Here is a 17,936-nt window from a genome sequence, read left to right as displayed (position 1 = left end):
ATTTTATATTATCATTTCCCGGAGCGGCCACTAGATGCCGCCTCAATCCTTCACCATTATCAACTCAAGCATTTCATTTACACTTGAAGATGAAATATCAATATTGGAATATTTTTTTTATTTTCTGAAAGATTTTATGATCTAGAAGTTCTTTTTAAATCCTCTGAGGTCAAGAAGATCTTCCAGACACAGCTCCTTAGTGGCTGAATATAATTATTTGTGATGATTACTTTTTAGTTTTGAGCAAAAGCACATGAGAAGCCTAGCAAGCTCTTGGGTTTAAAAGGCCGAACAGATCTAAACCACACTGTGTTTCTGCTATTAAAGATTTTACCACTCACATCTGTACAGCCTTAACTTATAAATGAAGTATTTAAAATTGTTCAACTGTTCAAACATAAGAGATATCAGAAATGGATCATTTATTCATTCATTCATTCATTCATTCATTCATTTATCCTGCTCTGGGGTGTGGTGGATCCAGAACCTATCCCAGGAACACTGGGAACATGATGGGAGAATCACCCTAGATAATACGGCAGTCCATCCCAGGCCACCCTGCACACACACACACACACACATTTATACACTCATTCACATCCCAACGTACTGTATTCCCTTCATACCACACCAATGTGCTAATGCTGACAATGTTTTATTTATTAAAGAATGATGTCCTACTTTTTTTTTTTACAGTTCATAATGACATTTTTAACGTCGTGTGACGTCCAAAAAAAACAAGGTAAATAACTACAAAGAAACTCCATCCAGACTTAACAGACATGCCGGGGAAAGTACTGACTCTTACAAAGATCAAAGAATGATAATGTATTAGAACTAGCACATTAATACAAACCTTGCAGGCAACACTATTGCCAGGGCTGCTGTTATAGAACATTAATCACCACCTTTTGACCATTCATATTCAAGAATTTAACATCCTGCAGTTCCATCATTAACTATAGACGTTTGATATATAAATGTAAAGATCTGTTCAACTCTTAAAGCCTCAGCTCAGTGTATTAATTACACCCACAGTGTTTTATTTTGGTGGTACTAGCAGGAAGGGCACCTGACACACCTCCAGATATGCCAGCGAGAGCCGTGAACAAAGACTGTGACGTCATCATGGAAATGCGGAGTCCAGCTGGTCAGACACAGAGGGACAGAGAACGGAGATAAGGCAAGATCCCAGTTGTGATTAGACCACCAATCGTGTGAGGTGATGACAGGGGTGAAGCAACAGCATAAAATGAGCCGTGTGTTAACGATGCACAGGAAATGAGAAAGGAGCCACGGTTTCTAAACATGGTGCTCAAATGAAATCTTCAGTACTTACATGATGGTGAATATGAGATGGTGTTAAATGTGTTACTGCAAGCAACTGGCAGATGAATATTTTTATTATGCAAGAAATCCCTGTTCCCTGTTCAATCAATAATCAAATATTCAATAATGTTACTTATAACACTACAAACTGCCTTCCACTTCACTGTATTCAAAAGCATGTAGCCATATCAAACTCTTTAATTAATTAATTAATTACATCCTCTAAAAGAATTTTTATTTAACAAAGAAAGATGTATCTAACTTATTGATATAGTGACACGTTGTGTAAGACGACATTTGTTTATTTATTTATTATTCAGTACTTTGTAGCAGTTAGTAAGTTTTCCGCCATGAGAAAATCTTCAGAACAGAGGAATTTGCACTTTCCCGTTTCTGGGTAACACGCTGACAAGATTTTTTTTTCTCTTATTAACTTTAAGAGAGATAAAATAAGAGAAGCTGGTGAGGGAACGACTGTTTGTCGCTACTATAAGATAAGTGATAACAGGAACTTGTCTCGCAGACAGTCCAGAACATTAAATCTAAATATTCAGAATTAATGAGTTTTCTGTAAAATGCTGTATGAACATGTCATTAATCGATAGACTATGTGCTACTAGATTCTTCCAAGTCTGAACAAGGTGAACAATGTCTGCAATGTTATAAAAACACGGTTTGAAATATTAAACTCTTCCTAATCTGTTCTCCATCCACTTTCAGTCTTAACCCTAGACCCTGTAGGACACCTAGCCAGTCCACCTTTATTCCAGCATGATACAGCTAATGAATGTGTGTTAGTAATTAAAACAAGAACAGTGTGGAACATCTGGGGTCATTGACTAGATTGTGAACATCTGCACTAAATAAACTGCAACATCAAATTACATTAATGGTGTCACGAAATGGTGGTGAATGTGGGTTGGCTTTCCATGAAAACAGAAGTGGCTGTTAGCCTAAAACACAATGGGAACGGGGTGAGACGTGTGGCCGAGTGACGTAGGGAGTTCTGGGCGTACTCGGCACATGGGAGGAATCTGGATCAGTCCTCGGGGTTTGATACACAGAATGTCCGGAGAAACCGTCCTATCTCCTGGTTCCACTTGACCATTCGCTTGTGGGTTGTAGCCTGAGGTGAGATTGATGGCGATCCCCATCTTCTCCATGAAACTGGAGCAGACACGAGATGTGAATTGTGGTCCCCGATCACTGACAATTTCCTCTGATATTCCAAAGTACCTGAATACAGTGCATCCGGAAAGTATTCACAGCGCTTCACTTTTTCCACATTTTGTTATGTTACAGCTTTATTCCAAAATGGATTACATTCATTATTTTCCTCAAAATTCTACAAACAATACCCCATAATGACAGCGTGAAAGAAGTTTGTTTGAAATCTTTGCAAATTTATTAAAAATAAAAAACAAAAAAAGCATTATACATAAGTATTCACAGCCTTTGCTCAATACTTTGTTGAAGTGCCTTTGGAACCAATTACAGCCTCAAGTCTTCTTGAGTATGATGCTACAAGCTTGGCACACCTATTTTTGGGCAGTTTCTCCCATTCTTCTTTGCAGGACCTCTCAAGCTCCATCAGGTTGGATGAGGAGCGTCAGCCATTTTCAGATCTCTCCAGAGATGTTCAATCGGGTTCAAGTCTGGCCTCTGGCTGGGCCACTCAAGGACATTCACAGAGTTGTCCTGTAGCCACTCCTTTGTTATCTTGACTGTGTGCTTAGGGTCGTTGTCCTGTTGAAAGATGAACCTTCGCACCAGTCTGAGGTCCAGAGCGCTCTGGTGCAGGTTTTCATCAAGAATGTCTCTGTACATTGCTGCATTCATCTTTCCCTCGATCCTGACTAGTCTCCCTAACCCTAACCCTTGCCGCTGAAAAACAGCCCCACAGCATGATGCTGCCACCACCTTCACTGTATGCTTCACTGTAGGGATGGTATTGGCCAGGTGATGAGTGGTGTCTGGTTTCCTCCAGACATGGCGCTTGCCATTCAGGCCAAAGAGTTCCAACTTTGTTTCATCAGACCAGAGAATTTTGTTTCTCCTGGTCTGAGAGTCCTTCAGGTGCCTTTTGGCAAACTCCAGGTGGGCTGTGGCTTCCGTCTGGCCACTCTACCATACAGGCCTGATTGGTGGAGTAGAAAACCGGTCCACAGCCACCAAGATTGTTGTGTTACCTTGAGATTCTGGTAGGTTGGTGATGAAGTCAATGGAAAGGTACGTTCAAGTATGGGTTGGGGATTGAGCTTGCCGGCATGAATTCGTCATGGTTTTCTTGGACCTCTGTGCTGTGTAGACGGGAGAGGGCATCGGCCTTTATTTTCTTGGAACCTGACCTGTAAGACAAGGTGAACTGGAAGCGGTAGAAGAATAATGACCAGCGGGCTTGACGAGGTGTCAGACGCTTGGCTGTACGTAAGTACTCAAGGTTCTTGTGGTCTGTGAAAATAATGAAGGGGTGTGTTACTCCCTCTAGCCAATGTTGCCATTCCTCCAGGCCTAGTTTGACTGCCAAGAGTTCCCTGTTTCCCACATCATAGTTTTGTTCTGCTGGAGACAGTTTCTTGGAAAAGAAGGCCACAGGATGAAGTTTGGGCTTATCTTCGAACCTCTGTGAGAGGATAGTTCCCACTCCTGTCTCCGATGCATCAACCTCCACGACAAAGGGCTTGGACAGGTCCCGTTGCTTTAGGATGTGATCTGTGGTGAAGGCTCTCTTGAGGTGATCTAATGCTGTTTGGGGAGCTGGATTCCAGGGCAATCGTTTTGGCTTGCCTCTTAGCAGGGACGTTAAAGGGTCTGCGATGGAGCTGAAACATCAGAAGAAGTTGGCAAAGCCCAGAAATCATTGTAAATCCCTGACTGTTCATGGAGTGGGCCAATCCACACCCACCTGTACCTTAATTTGGTCCATGGTGACACCCTCAGGGTTGATGATGTAGCCCAAGAACGAGATGGTGTGCTGGTGTAATTCAAATTTCTCTGCTTTACCATAGAGCTGGTGTTAAGGAGTCTTTGTAGAAACAATGTAACACTGAGGGGGCGCTAGAGAGCAGGGGATGTAGAGGGTCTGATGTATCCTTGCTGGAGTGCCTCTTGAATATATTCCTCCATAGCTCGTTGTTCCGTCTGTGATAGTGGATTCACCCGCCCTCGAGGTGGACTGGCTCTGGGAAGCAGTTCAATAGCACAATCATATGGTCGGTGTGGTGGTAGTCAGTTGGCTTTCTCCTTGCTGAAAATCTCCAAGAGGTCCTGATATTCAGGGGAAATTTGAACTGGAGTGGGTTGGTTAGAGCTTTCGATGGATGTAACCACCAGCGGAAATACTGGTGTTTGTAGACAGTGTGCAAGGCAGTGAGTAGACCAGTGTGTGATTTGTTTGTCAGTCCATGAGATGCATGCATTATGTTGCTCCAACCAGGGGTGACCTAGGATGATGGGATGTCTAGCAGAGACTGTGATATAGAGGATGATGATCTCTTTGTGGAGTGCGCTGTCTTGGAGGGTGAGAGGCTCAGTGCAGTGTGAGATGATCCCTCTCCTGATTGGGGCTCCAGCAATGGCTTGGGATCTTCCGTGGCTGTAGTAATGGATGAACGGGGATGTTGAACTGGTTCACTGTATCTTGATCGATGAAATTCCCCACCACTTCAGAGTCAATCAGCGCTTCTAGGACAAAAGACACCCCTGAGTATTCAACCATGACTGGTAGAACGAATGTTTGCTGAGAGAATAACTGGGGTGGACTCACCCTTTGCGAGTGGGGTCTGAGAATTGAGAGGGCACTGCAGGATGAGATGGTTGTCTTGTCCACAGTAAAAGCAGCGAAACTCTTGCTGGCATCTCTCTCTCTCCTCTTCATTGAGCCACGTGGGCCCCAGCTGCATAGGCTTTGTAGTGGCCTTCGGTGCTGTGCGATGTCTCTCGCTACAGGAGGGACAGCAGCTCTGAAGAAGGCCTAATCGCCAGGTCAATCAGCGAATCGAGGGTGAGTTGTTCATAACGGAAGGCTAGCGCTGTTATCACTTCTGGGTTAAGTCAATTGCGAAATACAGTTTTTAGTGCTGGTTCATTCCACTCACTCCTGGCGGTGATGGTCCGCCTCACTCCCATACTGCTGTTGCCAGGTGAGTGCATTGCCGGTTAAGAGTTCCATGAAGTAGGTGATTTTCTGTGCCTCTAGGATGCCTTCATAGCTGGCAAAGAACAACGAATATTGCAGGAGAAACCCTTTGCATCGTGCTGGATCACCTGCATACTTCCCCGATACTGGTATAGGAGGAAACGGGGTGTGAGTCTGCATGACAACCGGAGTGTTCTTGGACAGACAAGCGACCTGCTCGGTCAGGTAGGTGAGCTGTTGGTGAGACTCTCCCATGAGCCGCCTGTGGGCCACGACGGTTCGTCGCCACTCCATCATACCTGCTGCTTCCATGTTGAGGCGAAGTATGCTGTCACAAAATGGAGGCGAAGACAGAAGCAAGTGCAGGTTATGTAGTTTAATACCAAAAACAAGAATTCCAAAGGCTAATGCAAAATCCACAAACTTAAACAGGCAGAGGACTTAAATCAGGCAATCAGGCAAACAGTCAAAACAAGGGTAGACAGAGAGACGAGGTCAAGAAACGAGAGCAAAGTCAAAACCAGAAAAACAAACATGATATCAAGGCTTGATGTATGGGGTCGGCTGTGGCTCAGGTGGTAGAGCGGGTTGTCCACTAATCGTAGGGTTGGTGGTTTGATTCCCGGCCCACATGACTCCACATGCCGAAGTGTCCTTGGGCAAGACACTGAACCCCAAGTTGCTCCCGATGGCAAGTTGGCACCTTGCATGGCGGCTCTGCTACCATTGTTGTGTGTGTGTGTGTGTGTGTGTGTGTGTGTGTGTGTGTGTGTGTGTGTGTGTGTGTGTGAATGGGTGAATGAGACCAGTTTGGAAAAAAGCACTGTATAAATTTAGACAGAGAGCTAGTCAACTGAGTGTATACTTTGCAAAGACATTGTGTGTGAACAGTCTCTATGAAGGAGTGGTGTGGGTGATGGTGCAATTGGCGGCAGGTGTGTCCAATTAGAATTCAGGCCTTAGTGAGCATGTTTGGGAGTTGTAATTTTCGTCGGCCATGTTTGTCGTTCGTGGTGCATTCTGGGAAATGGAGTCACTGGTTTGCTGTGACATGACAAATGGACTCATTATGATTACTGATTAAAAACAAAACAGGTGTATCTCTGTGATGTTGGTCTGTGTGAATGCAGGAATATATTCATTCTTCATCAGGTAAACACCTCTGGAATTCTGGAAATGGCAAGTATCCAATCAGTAAGAGGCACTAAGTGTCGTGTTGCCAGATTGGTCTGAATTCCTTGACAGAATTTTTCATTTTATTTTTGGGGAATTTTCCTTGCATCTACAGTAGGTCTATACTGTATATAATACCACACCAATATCATGCCATCTTTTAATGAAACAATTTCCTTGGCCTATTTATAATTCACAGTTACAACTACTGATCATATTTGTAGTCTATTGCTTTGTTTAAGATTTATACACTCTCAGAAAAACAGAGCTAACTTATAGCGTTCCTTGTTGTTCCATTCGAACCCTAAAGGTTACCTTTAATGTACATATTTCGCCTGGAATTGTGGATACCTCAGAAAAAAGAGGAGTAAACTGTAGCTTTATTTGTCGGTGGGGTGGAACCCTCAAGCATACACCTTTTGTGCCTTTTAGTATGTCTCTATTACCTTTAAAGCTTTGCTCTAAAAACTAATTTCAGGTCAATTATATACCGTAAATCATGTTCAAATTATTTTAAGTACACTATATCCCCGTCTCCAGGTGGATGTATATCTTTGAAAGACAGAAAAAAATATATATCCATGATTGTGGGTACAGGCCAGTGACAAGTTGTGCACATTTAATTAGCTGTCCAGACTATGAAAAGTACAGTTTGGTGCTTTTATTTATGGGAGTGTGGGTGGCTACCAGTTTGGCACGCATCAAATCTGGCAACCCTGCGAACTAAACCGCATCCTTCCCTCCCACCTCTTTCTCGCAGGGGGGGCTGTAATGCGCATCTGCCCCTTTAAGAGGTCTCGGGTCCAGCGCAGCGGGGTTTTTCCTTTTCTCCGCGGCCACGCAGCGCGATGAGGAGCAGCGCCGAGGCGAAGCCATGCGCGCCGGGACCGCCTGCCTGCTGCGACTCACCGCGCTCTGCATCATCCTGCTCTCCCACGCAGCAGCAGCTTACTTCGGGTCAGACCTACACCTATTCTCCGTGGAATGAACCTCAGAGTTCCTGTTTATTATTATTAATTGTATTTATTTTTTGGGGGGTAGGGGGGAAGCCGTTTGTAGAAGTTTGGGAAGTAGAACTCTACTTGTGTTTCATTTGGTTCAAAAAACGATTACAGAATAAAGTTATATTTGTATGTCAGACTTGTTAATTATAGTAATTAGGAGCTGTGTAGGGATCTACTTTGGCGCTGTTTAGGAGCAGGTCGCGACGCGTGATGATGGTGCTGTTGCGCGCAATTACGCGCGGCTTTCCTTCTGGATCATTATAAATCCTGACCTAAGAAAAGTGAAAAAGATTAAAAGGACAGATTATTATTATTATTATTATTATTATTATTATTATTATTATTGCTATTATTATTATTATTATTATTATTATTATTAACACCACAATTATTGCGTCACTTTCCACCTTGCCATGACCTTTGCAATATTTTTTATTTTTTATTTTTATAAACCTGCAGTTTTGGGGAGAATAGTGTCTGCCAAATAGGCCTATCTGGTACCGTGCTTATGTACCGAACCACAGATTGTGGGAAAAAAAAAAAAAAAAAGTTGATGTGCTATCATTATTTCGATGATAATTATATTTGAGTGCATTGATTTGATTGGTGTAGGCTACATTATACTTAGAACTTAGATTATATTAGCCCGTGTGCCACACTGGACACTACATAGAGTGTCTTTACATGTTCAGAATGTATATTTTCACAGAAAAACACCTAACTATAGCTTAGTGTCTACTATTCAAATGCACGTATTCAAATTAAAGTTGCATTCAAAGCACGCGCGTGGCGATAAAGCATGCAAATGGTCTCAGTGATTTTGTAAAAAAAAAAAAAGTACTGTTGCAAACCTTAAAGTTGTTAAAGGTAAAAGTATATCTTAAAGAAACAACTGCAATCATAGGTGTGCAATAATCCCAGTTTGTCTTGCATTAAATATTCACTGGAGGTCATATTTGATTTTCTAGGCTCACGGGCCAGGAGCCCTTGGCTTTTTTGTCCAGCCCGTACAGCAGCGAGACCGCAGGTGGAAAAGTGCACGTAAAACACTGCGAGCAGATGACGCTAACGCGGCGTCAGAAGCGCGCGTGCCGCCGCGAGCCGGGCCTGGCGGAGACGCTGCGGGAGTCGGTGCGCCTCAGCCTGATGGAGTGCCGTTACCAGTTCCGCAATGAGCGCTGGAACTGCAGCACGGACGGCCGGGGAAGCCTCCTGAAGCGAGGTAGGGCTTTAAGAGCTGGATCATACTGCAAATCAAGGAGGTGCTGAATTCTTACACTGCATGCCTTATCTCAGTGCTCTCCAAACCTGACCCTGGACTTCATGACCAGTTTATAACCTGTCTGATGAACCGGATCGGATTTGTTTCTTTAGTCTTGGATTAACTAGACACACTCTCAGAAATAAAGGTACGGAAATGCACTTTTCCTTGTGGGTGCATCTTCTGTAGTCTTTGTAGTATCCCGCATCTATTAGTGTGTATCACTTACCTGGGAAGGTGCACCTGTAATTAGCTTTCGGAGTAAAGCTTTGCAAGTACATCAGTGACCCTTAAGGTCCGATTATATATTTTTTCTTTTCCGATGTTCAGCGATACTGAAACCTTGAGCATCAGCCGATACCATCCGAAATTGAGTTCTGTAAAAACGACCGAGCTTACATTTTTTAAAAACTGTATCACTTCACAGTTCACCAAAAAAAAAAAAAATCACTTATTGTAAATATAATAAAGTTTAAATATAATAAAATCAGTCCTAACAAAAGAAAAAAAGAAAAACGGTCAAGTCTCTTTATACAGTATGTAACTGTTTCCATTTCCTTCCAAATCCAATCCCAATCTTTGTTATTTGTTACAGGATCCAGTATCTGAACCTGTTTTCTCTGATAAACACTGTTTTTACTGGTAACGACCCAATTCCGATACTGGATACTGGATCAGTGCCATCTTTATCCACTTATGTACTTTAAATCATTTTTCAAGGTAAATAGATATACACTAAAGGTACAATAGAAGTATTCTTGTCGATACAAGTACCACAACAACGACAAGGACAACTACAGTTTGCTACCTGATCCAGCTTATTACCCTATCATCAACACTTTCATTATCACTTTCAGCAGGAGAAGTGACTTAAAGCTGTGGATGAGCAGTGGGAACCACGTACATCTCCGAATATGTTAGGTTTTATTCTTGGGATTAAATTTTCAGACTTTTCAGTCTGTTAACGCATTGTAGATTTTGGATTAGAAAGCTGCCACGTGATATTTTTTAAAATATAAAAGGATATAAATAAAGGATATTATATAAAGCATGCTGAGTTGTTCTGCAGTGGGTTTGTTAACTTTGGCGCATCATTTACGGTAACATCAAACACTCAGTAAAGCCGCCAGTGTTAAATGATGGCTTTGGTGCGGCAGTGGTGTGAAATCTGTAAATCTGTGATCCCAGTATAGTGCTGCATTTACACCTACACACTGCTCGCATCAAGTGTTCGTTTGTGTCTCGTATAAACACTGGTGTGAATTCAACAATGGATACTTTGATGTGCGGTTGGACTTCTTCCACAGCAGAGTTTCAACGGGTGAAGTGTGGGCCAAAGAAACAATGCAGAAAATTTCCCTACATCATAATAATGTAGCTTATAACACAGTAACATGTACTGATTTGCACTAAATGTGTTAGAATCAATGACGGAGTATTTCCCCATCACCAATTTGCTTTTTAAAATGTTTTAGAAACGCTACCCAATTCCACCCTCAGTGGTACAGTCTGAATGTAGGGGACACATACATATTGCCTGTTTCCGATGTAACCTATTAGTTCTTATTTACAAATAATGTCTATAGTGTTGTTGTGGTGTTGTACATCCATGTCCCTATTACGTAAGGTTGTTTATTATCGTATCATTATATGTATTTTCACATTGTTTGTTGTTGTTTATTTTTTTAAACTCAGTCCCCGAACAGTTTGCTGCAAAGACAAAGTCCAGTTTGTCAGTTTGTGTTGCAGACCTCTAACACACTCAACAGCTGCATGAACTCTGGGCGGCCTCAAGATCCTGATGTTTCTAGGGGGAATATCTTTAAAGCATTAACAGTTTAAAAGCTGGCTATTTTAAGGAGGATGTGTGTGTGTGTGTGTGTGTGTGTGTGTGTGTAAAAAGCTGGTCACCGTGATGGGAATGTGAGATCCATCCGCAGGTCTGCATGGTAATTACGGGCTCTGGGGGAAATGTGGCGGGGCCTTTTGCGAGGCCTGTTTTGCTATTTTTAACTACAGCGAGAGCACCCGGTTCCGTAAGGAAAAGGGCGGCGGACTTTCATCTGAGGAAAGAAAAAAAAAAACGTAGTCAAAATAGCAATTAATTGGATCAAAATACAGCCATAAGGTCGGCTGTGGCCTCAACAAATTACTCAGTTAAAAAGTCGTACTTGCGAAGGGTCGTATATTCAGACTTATATGTGACTAAATAGATAGATGGATAGATAGATAGATAGATAGAGTGATCAATACCATGGCATGCTCAAGACCATGTAGAAAGTGATATAAAATGAAGTTTCATAATATTTGACTAATATTTTGTCAAATGTTGAGCTGTACATGCAAACTGAAATGAATGAACCTACTAACACAACGCTCTCGACAGCTTTCAAGGAGACGGCCTTCCTCCTGGCAGTGTCCTCAGCAGCTCTGTCACACACTCTGGCCAAAGCGTGTAGTTCGGGCCGTATGGAGCGCTGCACATGTGACGACACTCCGGGTCTGCAACAGCGTGAAGCGTGGCAGTGGGGAGTGTGTGGAGACAATCTGAAGTACAGCACCAGGTTCCTCAAGAAGTTCCTGGGCCAGAAACGGGTTAGCAAGGACCTGCGGGCTCAGGTCGATGCACATAATATAAACGCCGGCATCAGGGTGAGTGACACGACTGCTTTTGGATACAAACTCTTGTCAATGAGTCTGTACTTTCTGACAGTGTGGTAGTCCTCTATTGTAGCTAAATTGTCGTTATTACACCTATTTCTAAAATCTAAGTAAATTCAATGATACCACTGCACTGTTGGTTTCTCAAATCTGATTGGTCAGAAATCGATTCTGACAGTAGTACCAGCTCTAATTCAAATGATAAGTCAATACTATCGTTTCTACGTATATTCTACAACTCATTCACAGGGACTTGGATGGTTCATCATCTACATAATCTAATTATGATAATAATACTAATAGTAATAATAATAAATGGAAATCATTGTTTGATATGGTGAAGAGACCTTTATTTCACGTTTATGGAAGGAGTCTCCAGTGTCAGCATTTTTTTTAATGGTCACGAAGTTTTCAAGACGGAGGACTTGGCGCTTTCTGATTTCTCTGCAACATGTCAAGCTGCATTTTTTCTGTCTTATTAACGTCATGGGAAAAATAAATAAATAAAAGAAGCTGGTGAGGGAATTACCAGGAACTAACTGTATGATATTGTAAGCTAATGGATGTCACTATTGAAGTCCTCCTTCTCACAGCATTGGGTTAAGAACGTCCATAAGGCTTCTGTGCAGCTTTCATTCTCATAGATAAATCTCTTCCTTGATTGGTGGGATGCGACCCTCCTTGACAGCTGCCCGAAGCATTTTTTGCCCAAGGTGAGGCAGATAGATAGGCAGTCACCGTTTGGCCCTCTGGAGACAGGTGTTGCTTCCTCTGGCCTAGGCTTGCTGTGGGGGTCTTCTGCAAATTAGAGGGTTGCCATCTAGATCATTATACGGGGCAGAAGCAAGTATAATATATGAGCAGTTTTTTTCCTGCATGACATATGTTTTCTAGGTGGCCACACTCAAGATGTCCATAAATTGTCTTACAGATTGGGCTGCAGATTATCAGCCTCAGGCAGCAAGCGAGAAAGAGTCACACCATGAGAGAAGATTACCTTTAAGAATCTAAGATTTCCCTGGGTGAACACTCAGAGACAATAACAAACTGGTTAACTAAATGCTTGTTGTCCTCCCCTCCCCTCTGTTGCTCTTCCTATCTATCCATCTCGCTGTGTTTCTGAGAGAGTGAATGAGAGATGGGAGAGAGGAGAAAACATGGCCCTCAGGGGGACTTCATACCTGTGCTGGGTGGAATAATGTGTGTAGCCCCCTCTCTCTTTACATATTGCCCCTGGGTGTAACCCTCACCCCCGACCCATTGGTGATATGACCCCGTCCTGCCCTCTTGTCTGAATCCTCGGAAACTATATTTATATTATATATATATTGACCATATATCCGATGTTAGAAGAGGTCGCTCTTGTAGCCCGTGCTTTTTTTTCCCTACAGAGGAACAGATTAGAAGGACAAAAAGATGAAACAAACAAACAAACAAAAAAATACCCAAAATGGCACAAAGAAGTTGGCATTTGTGATAAAAAAGACACTGTGAAGGTCCACAGCAGTGGTCACCAACCCTGTTCCTGGAGATCTAACTTCCTGAATATTTTAGCTCCAAACATAATCGTGCCCACCTGACCATCTAATCATTGCCTTAGGAAGTTCTTGATCAACCAAAAGAGGTGTGTTAGATTCTGGTAGGAGATGAAACCTGCAGGAAGGTAGATCTCAAGCAAGAGGGTTGGTGACCACTGATCTACAGTGTCTCTTCAACTAGGGCAGACTGAAGGCAAGGGAAAGGTTAGAAAGAGAGATGAGGTGCTCTTACAGCCATGATCTCCATCACAAATAGCTCAGGGCTTAGCAGTCCCAAGGCATCCCAAAACACACATACAGACTCATAAAACACATACACAAACCTAGATATACCCTGCAGGAAAATAACTCTGTCACATAAGAAGCCAAGATAAGATCTTTACTAATGAATCAGCCTTATCTGGCTGTCAGCTCTCTTTTCTATATTTCCTCTATCACTCAAATGCTCTGTATTTCTTTCAGGCTGTAAAGAACGGGCTGGTGACGACCTGCAAGTGTCACGGCGTCTCCGGCTCATGTGCAGTGCGCACGTGTTGGAAGCAGCTTTCGCCGTTTTATGTGACTGGCCAGCTGCTGAAGTATCGCTATGACACGTCCGTGCGTGTCCTCAGTGTCACCAATGCAGCTACCGGTGACACCGAGCTGGCCGGGCCGGCACGCCGAGGTGACACGGCTCCCCGGCCACACCCCTCCGAGCTGGTGTTCTTAGAAGAGTCGCCTAGCTTCTGCCGCCCTTCTCGGTACTCGGCCGGTACAGCCGGTCGCTCCTGCGCCAAGGACACAAGCTGCAGCAGCCTTTGCTGTGGACGCGGCTACAACACAGCGCTACGCCTCGTCACACTGTCCTGCAACTGCCAGGTACGGTGGTGTTGCCACGTCGAGTGCCAGACCTGTGTCCGCGAAGAAGAGGTATACACATGCAAGAAGCACTGAGAGAAACAGAAAGAGAGCAAAGCAAAAAGGAGCTCCAACTGACTCCACTGGCGCAACATTTCTCCAGTTCTGGCCTCTCAGACAAGTGTGGGCAAAGATGGACGAGACACGCCCCCCCCACCTGCCCACCCCCCCACCCCCAAGGCATGGCTGTCCAAAATAGGACTTGTGCTCCTGCTGTCATGGAAGAAAAGGGGACGTTGTGGGAATTCCATGATTCTCACCCGCTGAGGTTGCTTCAAGCAAGAAAAAAAAAAGCCACTGATAGAGGTCTTAACAGGACTGATCTCCTCCTCTCTGAATGCACTGCAATTAAATGAGGGTTTTCTGGTTTTCACGGGTAGGTGCCATGAATCATTTTGCGGGACTCAACGTAGAGGTGCTGGAGCGGATCTGGAAGATATGCGAGACAGTTGATCCACCCAGTCATGTACCTGTCTATCTGTATGTCAGTCTGTCTGCCTGTCTGCCTTCCTGCCTGTGCCTGTGTTTAAAACAAAAACCTAAGGGTCAAATATGCTGATATTATGAAGCACTTAAATTTGTCACGTGATTATTGTCTCACTCGTATGTTTTGATAGGAAGAAAATGGATCTGAATGCTAATTAAAATGCAAGGTAAAGTTATCAGAAATACTAGAAGCTGGAAAGCCGATAGAATTATGCGACATGTTATACTGTATAACATTCTTTAAAATTTTTTTTTTTTTAAAAATCATATCGTGAATCAACAATTGTAGAAAACCCATCATTGTACATTACTCTCGTTGTTATTAAGTGCTCAGAAATCCTATATATGATAAGCCACCTGACACACAAGAGAGCACTTGAGTACGTTAATAACGTGTGATCAAGATTTCCACCAGCTGTGTAAAATTTGTGAAACATCTGCTCACTTATTGTAGTGTCTTTATACTAGACGTTGCCATCAAGGACAAACGAGGACCTCATTCCCGGAACAAAGATCACCCCCATCACATTCCCTACATAAAGCCTACTTCGGCATCATCTGAGGCTCTTTCATGTCTGCGAAGTCTTTGAAAAGGCTCGTTCCACCCGCCTATTATTTTCTCTATTACCAATCAGAGAAAATAACAGCTGTTAATCTCTCGAAAGCCCTGCGTTTCTGTTGGTCTAAAGGTCACACGCGGACCGCACAGCACGTCTTAGTCACGTAGCCTTAATGGCTTTAATGTTTGTTGTGTTTTATGTTACTTTGAAAATCTCCAAATATGATGCGGATCCTTAGTGGAAGTGGCAGTGCACGAGACTGGGCATTCAGTGAGTTTTACTACTTGTCATGAACATACTGTATGACAGAAATTCATGTGCACTTACGCGCAGTTAAATATTATCAAACTGAAAGCTGGAACCTGTGAGAGAATACGTGCCTACTTGTGCAATATGTGTGTGTGTGTGTGTGTGTGTGTGTGTGTGTGTGCACAGGAAGAGAACTTCAGTAAAATTGGCCACATCAATCAAGCTGAGGAAGATCCAAGTTTCTAGTGTCATGGTTAGTGAACTGCGGGTTGTAAAAAGCGTACAAGAGGTGTAGAAGATCTTTACATTTCAGTTTCAGTAAGGGATTTGTAATGTGGTTTAAACCTTAAATCGTCCGCAGACGTTCAAGTCATTTAATGAATTAATTTAAACAAAAACAAAAAAAAGGCCGTGTATAGTCCAGTCGACATTATAGAAACGATTGTACACTGATACTTATCATGTATTTCTCATGCATCTTGTATTATCCACAATCATACCAAACCCAAACCCAAAAGGATAAGAAAAAGCAGCAAGACGTTTCATCTTAACCGTATTTTCTGTAATATTTTACCTAAGAGAGCCGGGTCGAGCGTCTTTGAGGATATCTTTAAGAGAGATCATGTCTAAATGGAGTGGAAGGGATACACCCATTGATGCAAATTTCTCCAAACCATTGCGGAAGCCGAGGAAAGACAAATCCAATTGCTCCCTTATCCATGTGCACGCGTGTGTGTGTGTGTGTGTGTGTGTGTGTGTGTGTGTGTGTGTGTTGAAATGTAAAATGCATACAGTGTTTATATACTCATTCGTTAAGTAGCTGTAGGTTTGTGTTCATATGGGTTTAGCAGTATCATATTTTTCTTTGCATAAGGCACACTTTCTCCTGGGGATTTTTTTTTTCTACCTCACACGCTTTTGGGGAAGTTAAATATTTAAAAAGAAAAAAAAAAAAAGAAGAAAAAAAAAGAAAAGAAAAAAGTTTATATTCATATCTAAGCAGATATTTAAAACAAAAGCTTTTTTTTTTTTTTTTTTAAATCTTAACATGCAACACCTCTGAACTAGTATATACACCTTTAAAAAAAAAAAAAAAACACTTTATGACCTACTTCTTTATTTAATAATTATAATAATGACTTTATTATCAAAGTATGATGTTAACCTTTGTATAGACTGGTTTCTATTATATATATCATTCAGAAATAAACCTGAACTTTGACCTAATCGCTCCGTCTCTGTGGTCGAACACCTGTGTGACGCTCCTCACGTGAGCGGTTTTAGTTAAATGAGAGCTCGTTATTATGCAGCCCACTGAGGGAACGCTGACCTCTCTGATCACGTCACGTCATGATCCTGCCCTGGTTTCCGTCAGTTTTCACGCAAGTGGTATTTCAACTTTAGCACCAATTACATTATTTGTTTTGTTTAGTTTTTTTTTTTTTAAACACAACATTACCAACAAAGGTAGTTTTGCATAGAGTATATTACACTAAGAACGTTTCGGTTGTACGGTATATTGTAAAACAGGACATGTTTTCCATTTAATTCCCTCAAGACTACTATGAGTATTCTGTGTAGGAACATTGTATTGAAAGGTTGACGGTTCTAGTGTAGTGAAAAGTGTTATATGGCAAATGTGCCCCTCCTATGCAAATAACAGCACTACCTGTGTATCTAGAGGCATGTATAGTAGGGATGTAACTGAATATGAATACATTATTTGGGTTGAAGAGATAATGTGTTATAAACAGATACAAATACAGATACGAATCGTAGGATGCACAGTGTTTGATTGTTGTTGTTGTGTTTTTTTTAAAAAAACAACTTGACATTAAGGTTCACAGAGTGTGTTTAATTACATGTAGGTGAGCTGTCAGATGTGAAACTTGCAGGACAAAGAAGACCATGTTCATTAATGTTATCATGAACGTTGCATTCATTAGAAAGGCATTTACAGTGTTCATTCATTCATCCTTAGTAACTGCCTGGTCAGAGTTGTGATGCTTTAAATTAGGCTACTTGTTTGTTTATATGTTGGGAAATAGAACCAGTTAAATTAGTTAAATTAGAAAATCGAAACGTCAGAAAGTCAAACATAATGACTACATGAGTGGGATTAAAAATGGCGCCCGTGCACATCTCTTAAAAAAAAATTTTAAAAGAAAAAAGAAAAAGAAAAGAAAACATCTTCCAGTTCAGGACATGTGACACTTCAGGTTTAAATCCAAATACAGACACAGATACAGATACGGGTTGTTGGAGGAATAAACAGATACACATCGGATTACGTCCCTAATATAGAGTGTACGTGTAACTAACAAAAGTATTATTAGAAAGTGGAACCCGGAAATCGTTTATTTTCTGCAAGCTAATCTAATGCTGTAAGATTAAAATGAATTCCGACAGGGCTGCTTGAAAGTTTGTGAACCCGTTAGGATTTTCTATAGATCTGCATAAATATGACCTGAGGCATCATCAGATTTTTACAAAAGTCCTAAAAGTAGGCAAAGAGACCCCAATTAAACAAATGAGACCAAAATATTATACTCGGTCATTTATTTATTAAGGAAAATAATCCAATATTTCATATCTCACGGATTAGCGGTTCATTTGAAGGTGAAATTAGAGTCAGGTGTT

At 42.0% G+C, this 17,936-nt stretch overlaps 1 protein-coding gene across 1 annotated transcript; it reads left to right on the top strand.

The window, feature by feature from the left end:
- The first annotated feature begins 7,270 nt into the window (after nucleotides 1–7,270).
- Nucleotides 7,271–14,064, top strand: wnt9b (wingless-type MMTV integration site family, member 9B). The gene is made up of 4 exons (XM_053616431.1): nucleotides 7,271–7,597; nucleotides 8,613–8,866; nucleotides 11,292–11,557; nucleotides 13,567–14,064. Exons 1-4 carry the CDS (start codon nucleotides 7,515–7,517, stop codon nucleotides 14,035–14,037), a joined length of 1,074 nt encoding a protein of 357 aa, XP_053472406.1. The 5' UTR covers nucleotides 7,271–7,514; the 3' UTR covers nucleotides 14,038–14,064.
- Nucleotides 14,065–17,936: the final 3,872 nt, after the last annotated feature.

This window comes from Ictalurus furcatus, chromosome 2 (genome assembly GCF_023375685.1).
Source record: "Ictalurus furcatus strain D&B chromosome 2, Billie_1.0, whole genome shotgun sequence".
NCBI lineage: Eukaryota > Metazoa > Chordata > Actinopteri > Siluriformes > Ictaluridae > Ictalurus > Ictalurus furcatus.
This window is presented reverse-complemented; position numbering and strand designations above follow the sequence as displayed.

What these genes read in the sequence shown, in the direction of transcription:
- wnt9b (XM_053616431.1), top strand. Translation starts at nt 7,515, where the DNA reads ATGCGCGCCGGGACCGCCTGCCTGCTGCGACTCACCGCGCTCTGCATC. An exon ending in GCAGCAGCAGCTTACTTCGG is followed by an intron (nt 7,598 to 8,612) that starts GTCAGACCTACA and finishes TTGATTTTCTAG; the next exon opens with GCTCACGGGCCAGGAGCCCT. An exon ending in ATATAAACGCCGGCATCAGG is followed by an intron (nt 11,558 to 13,566) that starts GTGAGTGACACG and finishes TATTTCTTTCAG; the next exon opens with GCTGTAAAGAACGGGCTGGT.